A 19,240-nucleotide genomic window follows, 5' to 3' on the forward strand; every position below is an offset into this window, starting at 1 on the left:
CTTTTTGATAGGGTAATCAAGTCATGAGTTTTAGGATGAATTAGTTTATTTAAGTGTTGCAGGCTGTCATAGATTTTGTACTTGGTTTGATGAAGGCTGTATATCACTGCAGCCGAAAGCGCTTACAACAATAAACAGTCCGTGCCGTTTTACCAGTTTGTTTCCGCCTGGTAGATTGTGTTTTTTAGGTTATTTTATTTATAAGTCAAACAAAAAAATGTCAGAAAAAAAATTCTCAGGAGCAGGAGTTATTCCAATGCTAGATGAGCACTGCAAAGGAAAAACGGCATGGACAGTAATTAAAACTGCAATAAAGGTGATAACTATGAAGCCAGGACACAAAATGTAATACACAGAGCTACAGATGATGGGTACAAGAGATCAAGCATTTTAGGAAAGATCTGTCATCCATAATAAAGGGCAGGGTTTCAGTAACCAGTGGCAAATGGAAGGGTCAGGCTCCTTGCTGGTAACACCTCTTGGGGAAGTTAGGAGGAGGCGGCACCTCCTACTGCATGCTGAGTATACGCAAGGGAATATAGGGCATACAAAAATCAAAACCACCACTCTGCACTGACACTTGCCCTGGTAATACAGAATGAATAGAACAGCCTGAATGGCAGGGAGAGAGATGATGGACACAGGGACCCACAGTTCTCATCTCTGACCCAAGAACTGTATAGTCATGTAAAGGAAAGCCAAATGATTGACTTAGATCAAAATTCTTCTTGGGACATGAAATAAATATGACATGGGTACGAACTGGAACATAAGTGTGAGTTAGGCATTCTCACAGACTTGAAGAGTGGCATTATGAATGTAAAATTTATCCACAACTTTATACTGAGGATGACTAGGATTAGTGGCCCAAGCTGTGGGCTTTTTATGTGTTTTGTGTGTGCATGCATGTGTGTGTGTGTGTGTGTGTGTGTGTGTGTGTGTGTGTGTGTGTGTGTGTGTGTGTGTGTGTGTGTGTGCGTGTGTGTGCGTTTGTGTTTGTGTTTGTATCAGGGACTGAAGACTGTATGTGTGTAGAAAATTATATCTAGAATAAGGTCCGGAGGTGAAGTGAGCTGGTCTACTAAAGTCAAACCTGCAGGAAATGTGTAACATTAAAAACTATGAAGAGATGCTGTCATCTTATTCTCATCTCATACTACAAAAGTATATCATTAAGCTGGGGAATGATGAATTAACCAAACTTTTAAAACAGAAACTAGAAAATGAGGAAACTGTTAATCAGCTTTCTCATGTACAGGATGGTAATGAGAAAGCCACAAAAAGAAAAAAAGATAGTATGAAGACGTTTGATGACAAAGAAGAACTCTACTGTTTGTGGTGTTGACAGATTTGCTTGTACTGCTACCAACGCAGAAGGGATTCTTTCTTTAGGCAAAATCCACACATGGACTTAATGACTTTCCATAAGTTGATGCAGATATTCAGAAGGAACTGCTATTTTATCCCCATATCAGATTTGCTAAAACAGGCATTACATTGTATCAGAAACATCTTGGTCTGGGAGCATGCCTCTGAGCATTAAGAACCATAACACTGGCCTATAAAAATCATAGCAGAGAATCAGAAAGAGGAGAACTTTTTCATATTTCACAATAGAGGGTCTTTATATGCCCGACCCTAATATAGTTAACAGCAGTAAATCTTTGTGTAGACTTATACATATTTAATAAAGTATATATATCCATAAACAGGCCCAGCATTATGAGGAGCACTGTAAATCTATAAGGATCAGGGCTAAATCTGAGGGCCAAAATCATGACGCTGCCAAAATCATAGCAGTGGAGCGGTATGGCTGGGAGAAGGATGTGTGTCGGCAGTCATGTCATTATATACTACTTCAGGAAAGGACGATCTGCTGAGCAATTCCCAGAGGACTGATACATCTTTGCTTTGGGGTACAACCTGGGGTTAACAGTTATCTGAAGATTCTAAAGAAGAACCCCTACTAAAGAATGGAGCTGTTTAGAGACTGAATTGACTAAAATGTAACACCTTCTGTCAATCTGTCTAGATAACTAAAACCTACCCCATATTGTTTGACCATATACAATGTTATGTGTATAACTCTGTTTACAAAGAATGTCAAGTCTATGCATGCTGCCATTGAACTATTTAACTCTGATGTTTATGCTCCGGGAAATAAGGAAATGAAATGTAAGAAAAGAAGGAAATGAAATGTAAGAAAATAAGGAAATGAAATGTAAGAAAGAAGGAAATGAAATGTAAGAAAAGAAGGAAATGAAATGTAAGAAAGAAGGAAATGAAATGTAAGAAAAGAAGGAAATGAAATGTAAGAAAGAAGGAAATGAAATGTAAGAAGAAGGAAATGAAATGTAAGAAAGAAGGAAATGAAATGTAAGAAAAGAAGGAAATGAAATGTAAGAAAGAAGGAAATGAAATGTAAGAAAAGAAGGAAATGAAATGTAAGAAAGAAGGAAATGAAATGTAAGAAAAGAAGGAAATGAAATGTAAGAAAACAAGGAAATGAAATGTAAGAAAACAAGGAAATGAAATGTAAGAAAGAAGGAAATGAAATGTAAGAAAAGAAGGAAATGAAATGTAAGAAAGAAGGAAATGAAATGTAAGAAAAGAAGGAAATGAAATGTAAGAAAAGAAGGAAATGAAATGTAAGAAAGAAGGAAATGAAATGTAAGAAAAGAAGGAAATGAAATGTAAGAAAAGAAGGAAATGAAATGTAAGAAAGAAGGAAATGGTAAGAGAGTTTGAACAGACACATTGTACAGTACGGTCTCCCCAGAAATGCAGGGATCTAGATGACATCAGAATAAGGGTAGTTCTGTACCAGTATGAGACTACAGTGATCCTTTGGTAGGGTAGGTCTGCTCCTAACCTGATAAATAAAGACTGTTACAGAAACAGGGAAAACAGTAACAAAGCTAGATATTACTGCAGTTTGTGTTATGACAGCTATGACATGAATTATGACTGGAGGCCTAAGAAAGCCATTAAAAGGTAGCTCATTAAAGTGCGACCCTCATACACAATGGAGGAGATTCAGGAACTACAGCTGCAACACTGGGCAATGGGTCCTGGCTAGACATACGATACACAATCCGCGTACAAGCTCAGATAGCGAAGACCACAAGGGAACATTAGCCAGGCACAGATTTCATTCTCTGCTTGACAAGCTCAGTCTACTTTCTATGTCTTAGCTGGGGGGGGGGGGTGATAAGACAGTACATTAGACAGCTGAGTGCAGATACTTCAGCTATCAATTTAGTGCAAAGTGTTAAGTTAACTGAATGTAGATTTGACTCTGAAAAGCTAATATATTGCCTGGAATCTGGGTGGGGCATGCTCATATTTGCCTACACATACCCACCCGCCCACATGTTTACAACATATATGACCTGAGCTCAGAGAGGGAGTGAACAAAGCTGGAGAAGGGGCTCTCTTTTGTAATTTAATGACTGTATGGAGTCTTGTATGCTCTTACCATGTCTGTATGAGCTTTGCCCTGCTGCTTTGCTTTCACCCACCTTACAAAAACATATTAGTTGACCTGATACACTAAACTTCTCACAAACACACATTTATATTGTTATATCACTAGATCTAGATATATCTAGATCTAGATATAATGTGTGTGTGTGTTTTGAATATGTATATGTGTGCACTATATTTAGCCTTAGTTGTGTGACCTGAGTCATAGTAACAAAGTTCCATAAAGGACCAGCTCACTTTCCTGGTGAATAAAATAAAAATACATGCATACAAGCATGTATACATACAGCCATACCTAAATAAATAAATGAATAAATAAATGTACAGTCAGCTTTTATTGCTGCTTTTTCAAGTACTTTGTGCACTTTTGGGTAATCTGATATGAGAATGCCCAGGTTCCTTTCTTCTTTGTTGCTGTTAGAGGGTTACTGGGAGCTGTGCATTTCTTTCCTAGATTTTTAATTCATGCACTTTATGCACTGGACACAAGCTTCAGTATGCCAGACCAGGTCTTCAGTACTGCTTTTGTTTCATCACTTCTGCACCTATGTGTTTGTTCATAAGTCTAGTTGTCATCAAAAAAGGAAAATTCTTCCCTCCATACTCTTCAGTGTCACTTATCAATATGTCAAAAAGGACTAATCACACCATTTCTAGTACTGATGCCCCTGTTACCCAAGACATTACTGTCCCCACATCTAAGTCAATCCCATGTTGGCATTAGCCTCTGTGTCCTACTGCATGCAGTCTCTTACCCAGGCTGTTGCCCTAGGATTCGCTACCAGAAGTTATGCAAAGTATAGCAACTATTTGTATGGGTAAATGCCTTGCTAAGTTCTAAGGGGGCCATTCCCACTACTCATTTTTGGTTATTAAGTCAAGGATATCTTCTAGAATCATGATCTCCCCGATGTATATTCTAGCTGTACTGTGGTCTGTGCTCACTGATTTTCTGACATTATGTACTTTTCATTCCCCAAAACTAAAGTCAAACTGGCAGATCAGTAGTGTTCAGCCCGTGGCTTACTAATACTTATGAGAAAAAATACCTTCATCCTTTTCCAGCCACAAGGAACCATAACCAACTTCATTAATTTATTAAAATATTAATTAGTGACATGAAAACTCTGCAAGCAAATCTCAAAGAATCCTGGCCTGGGTGAAGATCAGGTTCTGCTGCTTGTGCATGTCATTTTTGGAGTTCTTTCTGGGCTTTTTCTTCTGTGAAACTAGCTGTTCTCTTAATATGTATGCTTCTGTTTTGAAGAAATATAATTAGGATTGCTGTTTAAATAATCAGAAACAAAAAAAGGCATAAGGCACTTCATGGAAATATTAACAGTGGCAACCTTTAAAGCTATAATTAAAAGTTGATTAGATAAAGAACCACATGGTCTTCTTTCAGCTTTTTCCCGGTTAGGGGTCGCCACAGCGGATCATCTGTCTGCTCATGATCGGTTACAAATAGTTCTGTACATTCAAGAATGGCTTATCATTTTTGTAGCTCACTAAAAAACGTCATACCACAACAAATAAACAAGCAAAAGGAGTTGGATCATGTGTTTTTACAGGGTGGTGTTATACAGAAGAAGGAAACAAATGGTGAACAGGAAGCATTGTACATAAAATGGCTCGGGTTAGGGAAGACAGATGTTCATGAAATATGAAGGGATATACTTGTCATCGTGAAAGAGAAATATTCTGAGAAAGAAGGTTAAAACAAAGAAATAATGGCTTTTAATTTAACTACATAAGTGAAATATTCTTTCTCAGACACTTTTCAGCCAAAACAATTGCCACAATGGCAAAGCTAAATGCAGTTTATGGAATCAACATTTAGTTGTGAAGAATTCAGTCAACCAGCATGTGAAAAAGATGCTGTCTGTAAAATCTGAAATTATCTGAACAATATTTTGAAAACAATATGAGTAAACGTGATGTATAACACCCATCAAAAAATAAATGAAAAAAATACATAAAGCTTTACTTATATAGCGTCCCTGCTATATTCTAGATTATTTGGTCACAGATACTACCCAATGAAGGATGGCTCTAGTATGAAAGTCATTGCCTGGAATAGCTTAAAATGTAAAGAGAATGGTCTGTCTCCTACTCTGTAGAGTTTCCTTTTATTAATAAATCTTCTAGTTGTTGTTTTTAACCTCTTCAAATGGATTTTATTTGCTGGGTTACTCCTGAGCTTCTCCTTCAGACACAGGAAACTCTGTCATAAAATTCAGATAAGAAGCAAATGGCTTAACAAAGAAAAAATATATTATACGCATTATTACTCAATGCCTCAAAAAGCTGCCATCCACTGAATCCCTTTAGTGCACAATGACTACATTTCTCCTACTGTTAATAAAACTGTCTAGAATAAAGACTAATGTACTCCTGAAAGGCTGATAAATGCAGCATTAGTGAAGCAAGCCCCTACCAAAAATCAATCACTGCATTTTCTAGGAAGAGAAACCCTGACCTCTGAGTTTGGTGGCACTTGAATCATTTGATATACAAGCTATTCTCTTTATAGCTTGTATACATTTTGAGTAGAACAGAGATTATATTAGAGACCGATATGCTAAACTGGGCAAGTGTAATGTAACTATTTAGTTGGACATTAACATTACTTGACAGGGCCATGACCCAACTCTGAGTCAGGAGCTCAAAGGACTTAGGGAAAAAAAATAGATCTGCATTCTTCTGTTGGGATGGTTGCAGATTATAACTATCCTACACTGGCGTAGGCTTTCTCTTTTGTACATAAAAGGCAGGACATACCCCTTTAATATGCCACAGCGTCTTAAAATATGCCAATAAAAAAATCTACCAGTTACAATCAATAAAGTCTTTTTGGGATGTAGAGAGACAATGCAAGAGATCTCATGCATTCTGAGTATCCCTAGTTTAATGAGACAGAATTCCACAGTTTAGCTAATATAGGCGGAGTGAAAAGATGTTACAGTGACATTTTTTCACTGATGAAATCCATGTCCACAAGTTTATCAAAGACAGAGGTCATGCCAATATGCTTTTGTGGTTGACCAGTATTATTCATACTATTGTCAGAGCTGGGCTTATGTCATGTTCAGTAAAGTTATGGAACTGAAAACTGCCTTCAAGCCTAACAAGAGTAAATATGTCACATAAAAATATTTGTAAAGACAAAACACGACCAGTACTAGGGCAATGAGCTAACAATATGTCAGACACAATTCTGTGTCAGCATTGTATCAGATGCAATAATGAGTAATTAATTCCTAGTCAATCAGACATTCTCTCCCCTAACACGTGAACTAATTAGACAGCCATTGTCTTACTGCCTCAGATCCCACAACCAATCCACCCCAATACTGTAACACCCCCCACTAAAATAAACTAAACTTTACTGTACAGATGACTGTTTCCCAATACTAGGTCCAAAGCTCAAGAAATGTAGTCTCCCCAAAATAAAAGGCACCTCATCTTACCCTAAATATATGGTTCAACTAAAGGCCCACCTCTTCTCATCAGCCAAATGTCATGTTGTCTCATCCAACCATATCACCTAACCTGAGCACCATCACTCTCTGTTCTTCTCACTCACATGATCCTTAGTTTAACATGCCTTCAAAACTACTCGCAAACTCTCTAACATCCCTCACTCCACTCGACTTAAACAACACACAGCTGTAATTATCACACAGATATAAATGTAATTTGTCTTGATTTAGTTTAATTAATGTATATTACAACTGTATAGTGAGGCAGTTACTTAACACAGGCAGTATAGAGTCAACAAATTATAAGGCACAGAACTGGAACAGTCAATTATTCACTAGTCTTTATGTCTGCATGAAGCCTCATCCCCTTGAATCCAACTATCGTAACATCATTTCCCTCAACTATATAACAGCTTCAGTAATGAACAAATTAGTTGAATTTCCAAATAATGGGGAGGGGGAGGTACAAAACCCCAAAACAAGAAAATTTTTAAAAAATATTTTTCCAATTACCTTAAAAGGTTAGTAGAAGAACACATTTTGCATCAACATTCATTTTCTCAACAATAAGACATGTGAAACTCTAATGTCTGGGATTATTGACTGTAATCCCAAGCAATTTACCAGAAAATCAAAAATGTTATAATGGACAGGGCAAAATATAAGGGAGAGGTACGGTTAGAGCTGAATTTGTCAGGAAATAGGTTTGCTATATGTTCTGGCTCAGTATAGGTGGCTCCATCAACAATTGTGTATTGTCTTTGAGATCACAGACATAGCTAAAGAATGCCTTGTGGTTGTCCTTGGCAATGTTTGCAGTGCAGTATATACCAATTACAAAAGGCCATACATAGGTAACAAGTCTGTAATCTGTGCACTTACTTGTACTTCCTTTGCACTCACTACATGGATTATTATGGCACTGTGCATAGTTTTATATCAGTGGAGTAAAAGAGATGTGTATTACTGTTAATAGAGTGAAGGAACTGACATAGAAACAGCTTAATGCCTTCTTCTCACACATACTACATTAGGTGATTCAGTCATACATCAAATACAATGAAACCGATAGTTCTAAAAACCTAATTACAAATGGAAAGAAATGTCATCATTACTTTACTTAGGATTCTTCACTTCAAAAGTTATGTACTTCAATTAGTACAAATCTGTTTAAATACAAAATCTTTAAGCCATTCACCTAGCCATTCATTTATACATTCAGCCATCCATTCTTTTTTTACCCATTTTAAACAATTCAGGGTGCCAGAGCCTATGCTAGCAAGGAATATGTACAAAGCAGAGAACCAGTACTGGACTGCATGCCAGTCCAGAGCAGAATGTGTGCAAACATTTACATGTTACTCACATAACTAAGGGCAATTTGGAGCACTGTCAGTTCACGTAACTGCATATCTTTGGGATATAAAAAAAGACTCCAATAAAAACCCCATGTGGACAAAGGGAATGCATGGAAATTCTGCAAATGACCTCAGCCAGGAACAAATACTGTGGGGCAGCAAAGCTAACCACTGCATCACCCTAATGCCCCACTCTTTATACTTTACTGCTGAATTGTGCCTGTTTTCTTCTCTCGTGCATATTTCACAATAAATGTAGAGTACATGTGTATCTTGTAAGTAAGATTGCATTTACACCATGTACTTTTCAAGGTCATGACAGAAAATGCATATATTACTGACCAGTGCACCTAGGTATCCATCAAAAATAAACTGTTAAATAAAACACAATCTGAAAACACTTTACTGCAAAATTATAATATGCCCAACATGTGTCTAAAGAAATAGCTCCTCTAGTCTAAATGCAAAATAAGGTTTTAAGTACATAAAAGCTGCTGTGTTTAACATTATTAAATATTTCTGATTTTTTGTTACTGAGGATCACTTGTCTGTGACAAATAAAGACTTGTTGCTTTGGAACACTACCTGGGTTTCATAATTTTTAGAATTTATTGTGACGGAGCTTATCAATGAAGTTTTAAGACCACTAGTTTCTTTGTTTTGTATTTTTTTTAATTTAAAAATATTGTAAATGTAACATCCAAAGTGAACAAATCCATTATCTTAACAAACTTCTTTATAAAACAGCACAAAATAATAGCATTTTTGTAAGATAGCTGCACACTTATACCTCCTGATACTGAGGCTGTGCCCCCCCTCCCCATCTCTATGTACACCATTTTCAATGTTACACAAAGTTGGAGAAAAGGGAAATGTTTCAAAAACATGAGACTCCCCTTTTCCCTGTTCTCCAAGTTGCACAAACCTGCAAAGTATAACACATAAAATACAACAAAGCTCACTTTGGTCTGCTGAGACACTAGCAACATGTAGAAGCAATTATAACCTTGTAATCTTTTAAGATTTAACAGAAGAATAAACTCCCACCCAAAACAGTTATTTAGTGGTCACTCACTAGCAAATATGCTAATATTCCAGTTCTCATCATTTCAAAGCTGAATAATTGACTAGCAGAGGTCACTGTCTACCAAGTTCTGAGTGAGTTATATGTTGCACTTTGTATGTGCTTCATCCATTGATGATTCAAACTGTTAGAAACATGTAAGGATAGAACACAGTAAGCTCTCAATAATGATCACTCTATAACTGGATATGGAATGGTGGTAAAAAAATAAGTAAATAAATCTTACAGCTTAAGCAGCAAAGTAACAGTCTCAAACCCATGGGGTACAGGAATAAAACCCTGAGTGTGACAAAGATGAGCTGGAATTACCTACCAAACTGGGAGCTGAAGAAGCTAATGACAGAGGATACGGGTGGGTGAGTGAGTGGCTGAATCTGGTTTACCCATGCTGTGGCAAGTGGAAGTCTGGCTCACTACCATGCCTGCACTGGCCAGTGACAGCGATGCATGGCATGAAGAGGATAAGTCTGTACCTATCACATTCTAGTAGTAGCCTTCATACAGCATGTGCAGGAATGCACACACTCAGAGAGGAGTACAGCAAGCCCTTGCATTTGGGGGCAGACAACTAAACCTCAAGACAGAGGGATTGAGGTCAAACAATGGAAAGTCTCTTATGACTGCCTGGATGATAGCCACGCTGAGTCCAGCTCTCACCCTGGTGAAAAACAAAGAATGGGAACAAGGGGACTGACCATTGTTAGGAAAGAGGCAAGAAAAAATGTAAAAAGGTAGCAACACACACACACCTGCTAAATGTAAAAAAGAAGCCCTTACAAAGATACACAAAGCCACAGTGGGTATGCTGTTCCAAGAAAGGGAATTCACTGGATATAAGAGTGCTACCTGGATTTCCTATTGTCTGTAGTAAATTCCCTTATGTTTTCTGTCTGTTGGCTAAAGATATTATAAGCCATAGGAATTTGTTGCTTACTAACTTGAAAAAGGGCAAGAGGTACCCAAAAATAATGACATTTTCCACAGTTTGCCTCCATCTAACAGCTTTCCAAGACTGGCTCCCATATCTTTGATACTCCAGTCTTATCAGCTATCATCTGCAGTACAGTTATATCATAGCAAGTCAAACTTTGTTTCCTTTTCACATTTCTTTTAATATTTAAGATATTCTGAGGAAGGTCTAAAGTCTTCAGAACTCATGACTAAGGTTTTGTAACATCACAACATCATCACTCCACAGTACAAAAAACTGAAAACTGGCTAGGGCAATCTATACAATTCGTAGATACAAAGAAAATTAAACTAAAGGTATTTTCACGTACAACACAGCCATCAAACTACCGTAACATAAAAATATTATTAGCAAATAATATCAGAACTGATCTAGTTAAAAAAAAAAAAAAAAAGACTATTGGGGCATAAAAATTGACCGTAGATTAAGATTCAATAAACACATTCCACTGAAGTTCAAAAGCTATAAAGTTAAACCCTTTCTATCAGGACAAGCGCATTTGGCCATAACTTGGACTTATCTACTTCCCAGTCTCCTACGTGCTTTAACAATTTTGACTGTGCTACAGACCTCTCAGTTTGACAATCTGTAGCAATCTTATAAAATTACAAAGTGTGCAGTAACCACATTGACCAAACACATGACTGCCTTGCACTCCATGCCCTTAACTGGATGAAGCTACCTAACCTACTAGGTTACAGTCACATTAAGACCGCCCACAACATGCTCTATAGCTCTGACAGATGTCCTGTCACCAGCCAGTTATTAAACTGGTACTCATCCCACAAAGAACTGTGTTCATTGAACAAACAATTAGTGCTTACTCTAAAATCTAAAAATCATAGTAGTGACTGTCTATACTCTGAACATTGTCAAAACTAGAACTCTCTTCAAACAAACATCAGTAATTTCTCATCTATAATTTAAAATCTCATTGAAAATGTAACTGTGAATGAAATGGTCCCGCATGTACAACATTCTTTTACTAAGCCCCCTTCTTATTCTGATATTAATAAATCTATATCCCAATGAAATCATACAAAACAGTCCTGCTCTTTTTCCAACACCATTATTAAGTCCCCTCTATATGCAGAGGAAATCAAACTAAGTATCATAAAATCCTTACACTTTGACTCCTCTTTACAGGAGTCAAGTGAATAGCTGTGTGACACCCAACCACTGGCCCAGTAATCAAGGAGCCTCAATCCTCACCACTAGCACCAGTGGGGGATGACAGGTACACACACAGTATTTCCAGATGCAGCTCACTGCATCAAGTTCAATTTCCTTTGAGAGCACAGAAAGACCACAGTCAGTCCAGTGCTGGTTTCTCCCTCTTTTTCCAGATCCCCAATAAGACTTCCCACTGGCACAGCTATAGGGTTGAGATTTCAGCTGAGTGGACAAGCCCAGACCTCCAGCACCCTCTCTGTCCAACGAGTGCTTTGTGTCCCTGCCAAGTAGATAACACACACTCTTTGAGGTTTGTTTCACACACACACACACACACACACACACACACACACACACACACACACACTCTCTCTCTCTCTCACACACACACACACACACACACACACACACACACACACACACACACACACACACACACACACACACACACACACACACACACACACTCTCACACACACTCTCACACACACACACACACACACACACACACACACACACACACACACACACACACACACACACACACACACACACACACACACACACACACACACACACACACACACACACACACACACACACACATCTGAGAAAGGCTGGCACATGTTTACTAGCCATGCCCCCTTTTGCCCGGACTATATGGTAGTTATAACTGCCACCAGCCACATCCTTATCAGCTACTTTAAGGCCTGTAACAAAGGATGTCCAATCTTACTGCATAATGTTCTATCAATACAAATGGTAGTAGAAGTGGCCCACAGTGTCACCAAATAAATATGCAGGTACTCTCAGAACTTAAATATGTCTCACAAATATCAGCCACAATGAAAGGCTTAAATATATTTAATAATAAATAATAAAAGAACAAGAAAATACTCAGTATATATTATCACAATACCATTAGAGTTCAAAATCACAGGAAATATTTAAAACAACATTGCAGGACAGTCTCAAATACATAAAGAAAAATCTCTAAATTAAGCTTTGCTGTATTCCTGACTGTATCTAAGAGAATTAATGTACCCTAGTAACTTACTTACAGAGCAAGCAAGGCAGATGTGGTGCAGGAGTCTTCCAGCTGATGTTGTCAGGTCAATGAAAAATACAGAATATCCAGTCTCTCTAAGAGAGCTCTTTTTAATGTCTCAAATATTACTGCTGGGATAGCTTGCAAGATGGCATCACTTCTTGTCATCTGACAATATCCCAGGTAAAACCCCCATTGATGCAGTTTGTAGCATTTAGCATTTACCTGTGAAAATACATAAATAAGGGCTTTTCTTAGATGTAAGGCAGATCCTGGAAGTCATAAAACAATAAAAACACAAGACAATACAGTGAACCTCTAGTTCTACACAGTGTGTCTGTTACTGCACTGAAACTGAAAGATAACATCCTTTTTTATGGCATGGCTATAAAATAATTTAATTCCAACTATTTTTTGTGATGTTTTACAGGTTAGCCTTCTGTATTCCAGTTTCTTCTTTTAAAATATAGTCATCTAAACAGTTACAATAGTGTATGTACATTTCTGTTTTGTTCCAGTAGGGTATATTGTGGATACATATTTAAAGCTCAGTACTCTACAACCCTTGGGAGTGCCTTCTGTGTGGAGTCTGCATGTCCACCCCGCGGTTGGGTAGCATTCGAAAGACATGCGTGTGTAAAAGGGGGTGCCTTCATTGAAGGTTGGGCATCGAGTTGGCACCTCGGTGTTTCATAAAAAATCTACTGCCAATCATTAGCGGACCGCAGTTCCACTGTGGCGACCCCTTACCAGGAAAAAGCCGAAAGGCAAACAACAACTCTACAACCCTTTTCAACACATACTTTTGTACCAGCAGTTTGATATACACATAGCATACAGTTCTAATACATTTGTAACACAAGCATATGAATCATGTTGATATTCACAAATGACATATAATTATTTACAAAATTCCAGCTAGCTAGGCTGACAGCATTTCCTTTCATGACAAGCTGTTCAGAAAATATGCGCATATTCATCACCCCTGTATACTAAAATTTCAAGTGTGACTTTTTCATAAACTGTAACATAATGGAGAATGTTCTGAAGCTGCGTGTGACTTTAGCATGCTATAAATTGCATTGTGCTCACCTGTTAAATTCTATATATCCAGGGTATATTTGCTTTGCTAGCTCATGTTAATTGTCTGTGGAAATGAATGTAATGTGGAGTTATCTCCCTGGGGCTCCACTGAAAAGAAGTTTTGCACAATTGGACTTCCTCAGTAATCAAAGGCAAATAAAGAATGAGACATATGCTCCCACAATGTAGTTCTTCACTGATTTAAGTACATGCCTTCCTTCTTTACAGGGGAGGTCTTCTACATTCCAGGTTCCTTTCTCACTAAACACCACAGTGACTACCTCTGTGTTGCAAAGTGTTATGGACTAGTACTATATAATGAAATGCCCTGTTTTGGAGAATGTCTTACAACAAACTCCATTTCTTCTGTCTTTTTCCTACCCTGAGTAACATATGTTTTATCTCTACTATATCTGTGGCTTTATCTTCCTGAGGAAGGGTATTGTTTAACTGTCTCTATGCTGTCATACAGCAAAGATATGTAAAACAAAACAGAAAATAAGCATTCTGCTAAAGCACTTTCCACATACGCAAGAAAGGAAAGATAAAAAAATCAAGAACATAAACGTGTATTTTCTGAATACATTATTTCTGTTACACAAACAATCCTGAATAATGTAATGGTATAAAACAAAAGACAGAGAGAAAGAGACAGAAAGACAGAAAAGGAGAAAGACAGAGAGAAGCGGATGGAATAGTTACTAAGGGAAAAATCAGGCTAATGTGCAGTAAAAGATGACAAGTAAACACTAGAAGATTAGCAGGGATTAACAAAATCCTTATTGAGTAAATAAGCTGGTAGTAAAGCTACTTACTCGGCCTACATTTATACCACACAATGAGGTATTTGCTGGTCCCAGAGCAAGGGTCTGTCCCAAAGAGTCGACTGTTGACAAGCAGTTGACAGCTCCGCCGGTCCTGGCACTCATCCAGCATTTTCTACAAAGACAGAGGGGAAAAAAAGAAACTAATTGATTTCCAATTCCAGTGTGAAAGCAAGACATCGCTTCTGTATTCTGGATTTTACATAATAATATATTACTGTGATTTGTGGGCACCAAACCATTCTGAATGTAAAAGTAAGATACATGTGGTGCCACTGGGTTTAGAGCTGACATTTTAGAAAGTTGCACAGTTATGAATAGAGAAGCCATACACACCTCTAGTTTATTCATTTTTCACTCCAAAATGATTTCCTAAATTGTTATTTGCAATCCATTACACAGGCATTAATTTCCACTGGTGAAACTGAACACTGTCACTACCCAAACATGAAAAAGTACTTTAAACAGTACAGATCTGCGTAATGCCAAACCTTTCCCTTTCTTTTGCCACAGGTTTTATTAAGTTTATATTACATGATTCTGTTATTACTGTCAGTCGATATTTTCAGACCAGACCCTTTGGCATAAGGCTCCATGCAGCACAGTTACCTATGCGATTAATACTTTGATTTCATGATCCCCTGATCTGCCCAGCCTACTGTGACCTTCTTGTATTCACTGACTCTTTTTTTATGAGCCTTACATACTTGTTGAGGTATTTCAAAGGCTTAACCAGAACTCTTCACCTTCCCTGACCAGTACAATACAATTACGGAGGATTATATTTGAAAATCCTACCCTCTATTCTAGGATGATGCTATCTTGAATTTCTGGTAATGGTCACAAACCAATATCACTTCTCTATGAAACTCTTTATTAACATGTTTTAAATGGGTAGGTAGAGAGGCTGGGTATGCAGACTTTCAAACATAGAATGAGACAAAATCAAAGCATACAGAATACTTGGTTTTCTGTAAAAGACAACAGACAAGAAAATTACTTAGGAAGTTACTTTACAGTAAAAATATATCAATAAAACAACAGTGCTTGTCTTCACATCCATATTGGATTGCAAGAAGAGCTGTTACTGAAACCAGGTTTTAGAACAACATGTATTTGTAAGAAGTAATATAACATAATCATTACCTGCATTCCAGTACCTGTGTGTAAATACGACCACAGAGTTTTACTAAGGGAGAGTTAAGAGGTGTACTGAAGCTTTGACAAAACAGGTTTTTTTAGAGAAAATTTTTATGACAATGCAAAATAGAAGAATTCGGTATGGGTACTAAGGATGGTTAAGCATTCTTGTGGACTGATCCAGTGACTGAGAAGGCTTTAATGACTATACTGAGTTAGTAAAAAAGGATGGCAAACTTCTGTGATGAGGTGGAAAATAGTGTATTTGCCAGTGTTGGATCATTTTATAAATTAAAATACTATATATATATATATATATATATATATATATATATATATATATATATATATATATACACACACACACACACACACACACACACACACACACACACACCTATGGATATTCAAATTTTGAAACATAGATCTAACATTATCTGAAAACAACTTTTTGATAGCCATTCACTCTGTATGTAGTTTTGGCCCCACATGTCCATGGTGGAAATTTTGCCCCCTTCCATTATTCTCAGCCCAGTTCTCCATAATTTTGGGTTAAGAATAATTGTCGCTCATTTTGTATATACAATTCTGGAATTCCATGTTTCAGACCTTAACATTAGAACTCATACAACTCTAACATTCAGTCCTGTGACTTAGAGTTATCCAGGGTGTGGCAATGATATTCACATCAAAAGGATATAAACATGCATTTACCTATGCAGTTTGACATGGTTTACCATCTAGAAGTATTTTTGTTTATTTATAGCCATGTATCCATGTGGCCACCTTGTCCTTCTCCTGTTATTGACACAATCCCTCATTTTCTGCCAGTTGTAAACTGGTTAGATTTCTTCATGCCTGTGCCTACTGCATTTTCCTTGTTGGCCTAGCAGGAACAGTGCAATGCTTATTTCAGTGCTGCTATACAGTCATGTGATCACACACATCTGTATCCCTGAGCTAGAGTATCTGTGCCTGTGATGCAGGACTAGACAACAGCTGGATGAGTCAGTAGCTGTTGCTCAGTAACTTAGTTAAATTATGAAAGAGTTGGGATTTTTGAAGTTATTACCTCTGCAACTCAAAGACCGGGTCACACTTTGAGCTTTGCGGAGCTAGTTTCATGCTCTGATCATTTTCTGGTCTGCATTAGTCTTGAACTCCCACTCTTAGATCCTCCAGTTCAGGAAGTGAAGTTGATTCACTCCACTAGTACTTTAAAAGCTTTTTTCATCTACAGTCCCTCAGTTCCTCTAAGAATGCTAACTTCCTATATATTTTGGTCAGTGACTATAACAGTTCTCTTTCTTTGACCATGGATTATCTTGTCCCAAGTCATAGTTCTGCATTTTGCACCAAAAGATGTGAGATGTGGCTTGACCATGATCTTCCCCTTCTTTGTAGGAAAGGGCACAGGTTGTAGCATCAGTGGTGGTGGCAGGTTTGTGAGTTCACAATCTTGTGTTGCACTACTCTGCATACCATGTGAAGATCACTCTAAAAAAGCAGATTATTTATCTAGAGAGATCTCTATGGCAATACAGCATCCTACTGCACTCTCCCGTATGTTCAAAGGGTTGTACACCCCAGCCTGCCTAACTAGCAGGACTGCTCTGTGTACTTTAGAAAATTAACCTATTGCTAACTTTTTCTTCAACAAGGTTGCTGCAATCAGACCCACCCTGATGTCCCTATATTCCATGGGTTTTATTGTAATGCAAGCTTGCAGCATTGTTATATCATGGAAAATGTTAATGCTCCTGATTATGATGAGTTCATTGCTATGGTCATAAGTTTGTGATCAACAGTCTGCAGCTTGATCTACATCTAACATGTTTTGTTCTACCTGAGCTCAATATCATGGTCTGTTGATTCATCAGATATTAGTTACACCCTTAATACTTGGGATTTTCCTGTCAGCCTTGAGCTTAGCTCTCAACCAATTAAGGAGAAATCTCAACAGAATCAAAGACAAATCTAGAAGTAATCAGGAACACTTTTAAAATATTATTATTATTAACTTGAGGCATGTGCAGAAAAAGAGAACGTGAAGTCACATGTATTTTCTGAAGTAAAAGAAGTCTATAACTGTAATTATTGCCATTAGTTATTCAGTGTAATTCATCAGCTTTTCTACAAAAGTCACCAGTCTCAGGACAGATTAAAAGGGACAGAGCTAAAATCTGGTCAAAATCAGGGACAGTTGAGAGTTATGGTCTTGAAAGAAGCCATTGTTGACTCACACTCAAGAAACCTACATTAGATTAGGTATACTACTAACTGATTATTTTTACCTTATCTCTAACCTTCCATTTTTTTGGGAATGTTATCAAAAAGGTTGTTTTTAGGCAACTTCAGATCCATTTTATAGACAAGGAGTGCATGGAACCCTTTCAGTCTGGATTTCACACTCACCACAGTACTATAACTGCCTGTCCTTATCCAGGTGGTAAACTACCTCCTCAACATCATCCTTTTTACCCAGTTTTTTGGTCGTCAATAATCTCTTAGCAGCACTTGGAACTGCTGATCATGGCTTTTGGACTGAACACTTAAAATACTAATACGGCCTCTCCTCTATGGTCTTAGTTTGGTTTGTATCATATCCCTAAGGTTGCTTTCAAAGGGTATTTTCAGGCCTGAACAAATCTTCACCACATCCTTACGACTGTGGAGTTTCTCAGGGTTGAGGCTTAGGCCCATTATTGTTCACAGTTTATACGCTCCCATTAGGAGACCTTATTAGGAAGAGGGGTTTAGCGTACTGCAACTATGCAGCCAATATTCAGATTTATCGCGCCTTCCCACAGGATGAAATGATGAGGGGGTACTCCTTTGCTGAGCATCCTGAAGCAGTACACATACAGTTCTTTTGTAACTGATTGAAAATGAATACCCCCAAAATGGAGTTTGTCAGTTCATGCTATGGTAAAAGACTCATGTCCCTCTTCACTCACAAATTATATTCTTTATGAAGGGAACAAACTTGAGTTTGTGGAAAATCTTCATAATCTTGGTGTTCTCTTAGATAACAGGCTGACACTATGGGACCAGTGGCTTCCTGCTGTAAAATCTTCATGTTTCCATTTGCAAAACAAACATATCTAAGATAAAGCACTTTTAGTAATCTTTCATGCCTTGGTCTCATCATGGTCAGGTTATTATAATGCCCTTTACCTGGGCCTTCCCAACACTAAACCTAACAGCTTATAATAGGTGCAGAACTCTGCAGCCAGGTTACTGACTGATGCTTCACATTGCCAGCATATTATCCTGGTTCTATGTGGTCTGCACTGGCTGTCAGTTTTACTTAGGATTATGTATAAGGTCCTGGTGCTGGTGTAATTGTCATTACGTTACCTGAAAAAGCTAATTCTGTTTGGGTTCTATGCTTGGCCACTCAGGGGCTGCTGGTAGTTCCACAGGTGCATCTTGAAACACCTGGCATACATTATGTTGTTTATCAAGCTCCTTACTTGTGGAACCTACTACTTCAGTGGTTTCAGAAGTGTACAATATTGGCTGGCTTCTGTGGATTTCTTAAAACTTATGCCTTCAATACTGCATATAAAGAGGTAGAGTGATTACTATG

General features: G+C 37.7%; 1 protein-coding gene across 1 annotated transcript in view; it reads right to left on the minus strand.

The window, feature by feature from the left end:
- Positions 1-19,240, minus strand: part of LOC122794364 (protein eva-1 homolog C-like) — a 1,797,456-nt gene that overhangs the window by 953,419 nt on the left and 824,797 nt on the right. Inside the window, exon 3 of the mRNA XM_044062695.1 lies at positions 14,500-14,623. Coding sequence (XP_043918630.1) covers positions 14,500-14,623 — 124 coding nt within the window. The remainder of the gene's footprint in view (positions 1-14,499; positions 14,624-19,240) is intronic.

The sequence above is a fragment of the Protopterus annectens genome, chromosome 2.part1 (genome assembly GCF_019279795.1).
Source record: "Protopterus annectens isolate FY-2018-M chromosome 2.part1, PAN1.0, whole genome shotgun sequence".
Classification (NCBI taxonomy): Eukaryota; Metazoa; Chordata; order Ceratodontiformes; family Protopteridae; genus Protopterus; species Protopterus annectens.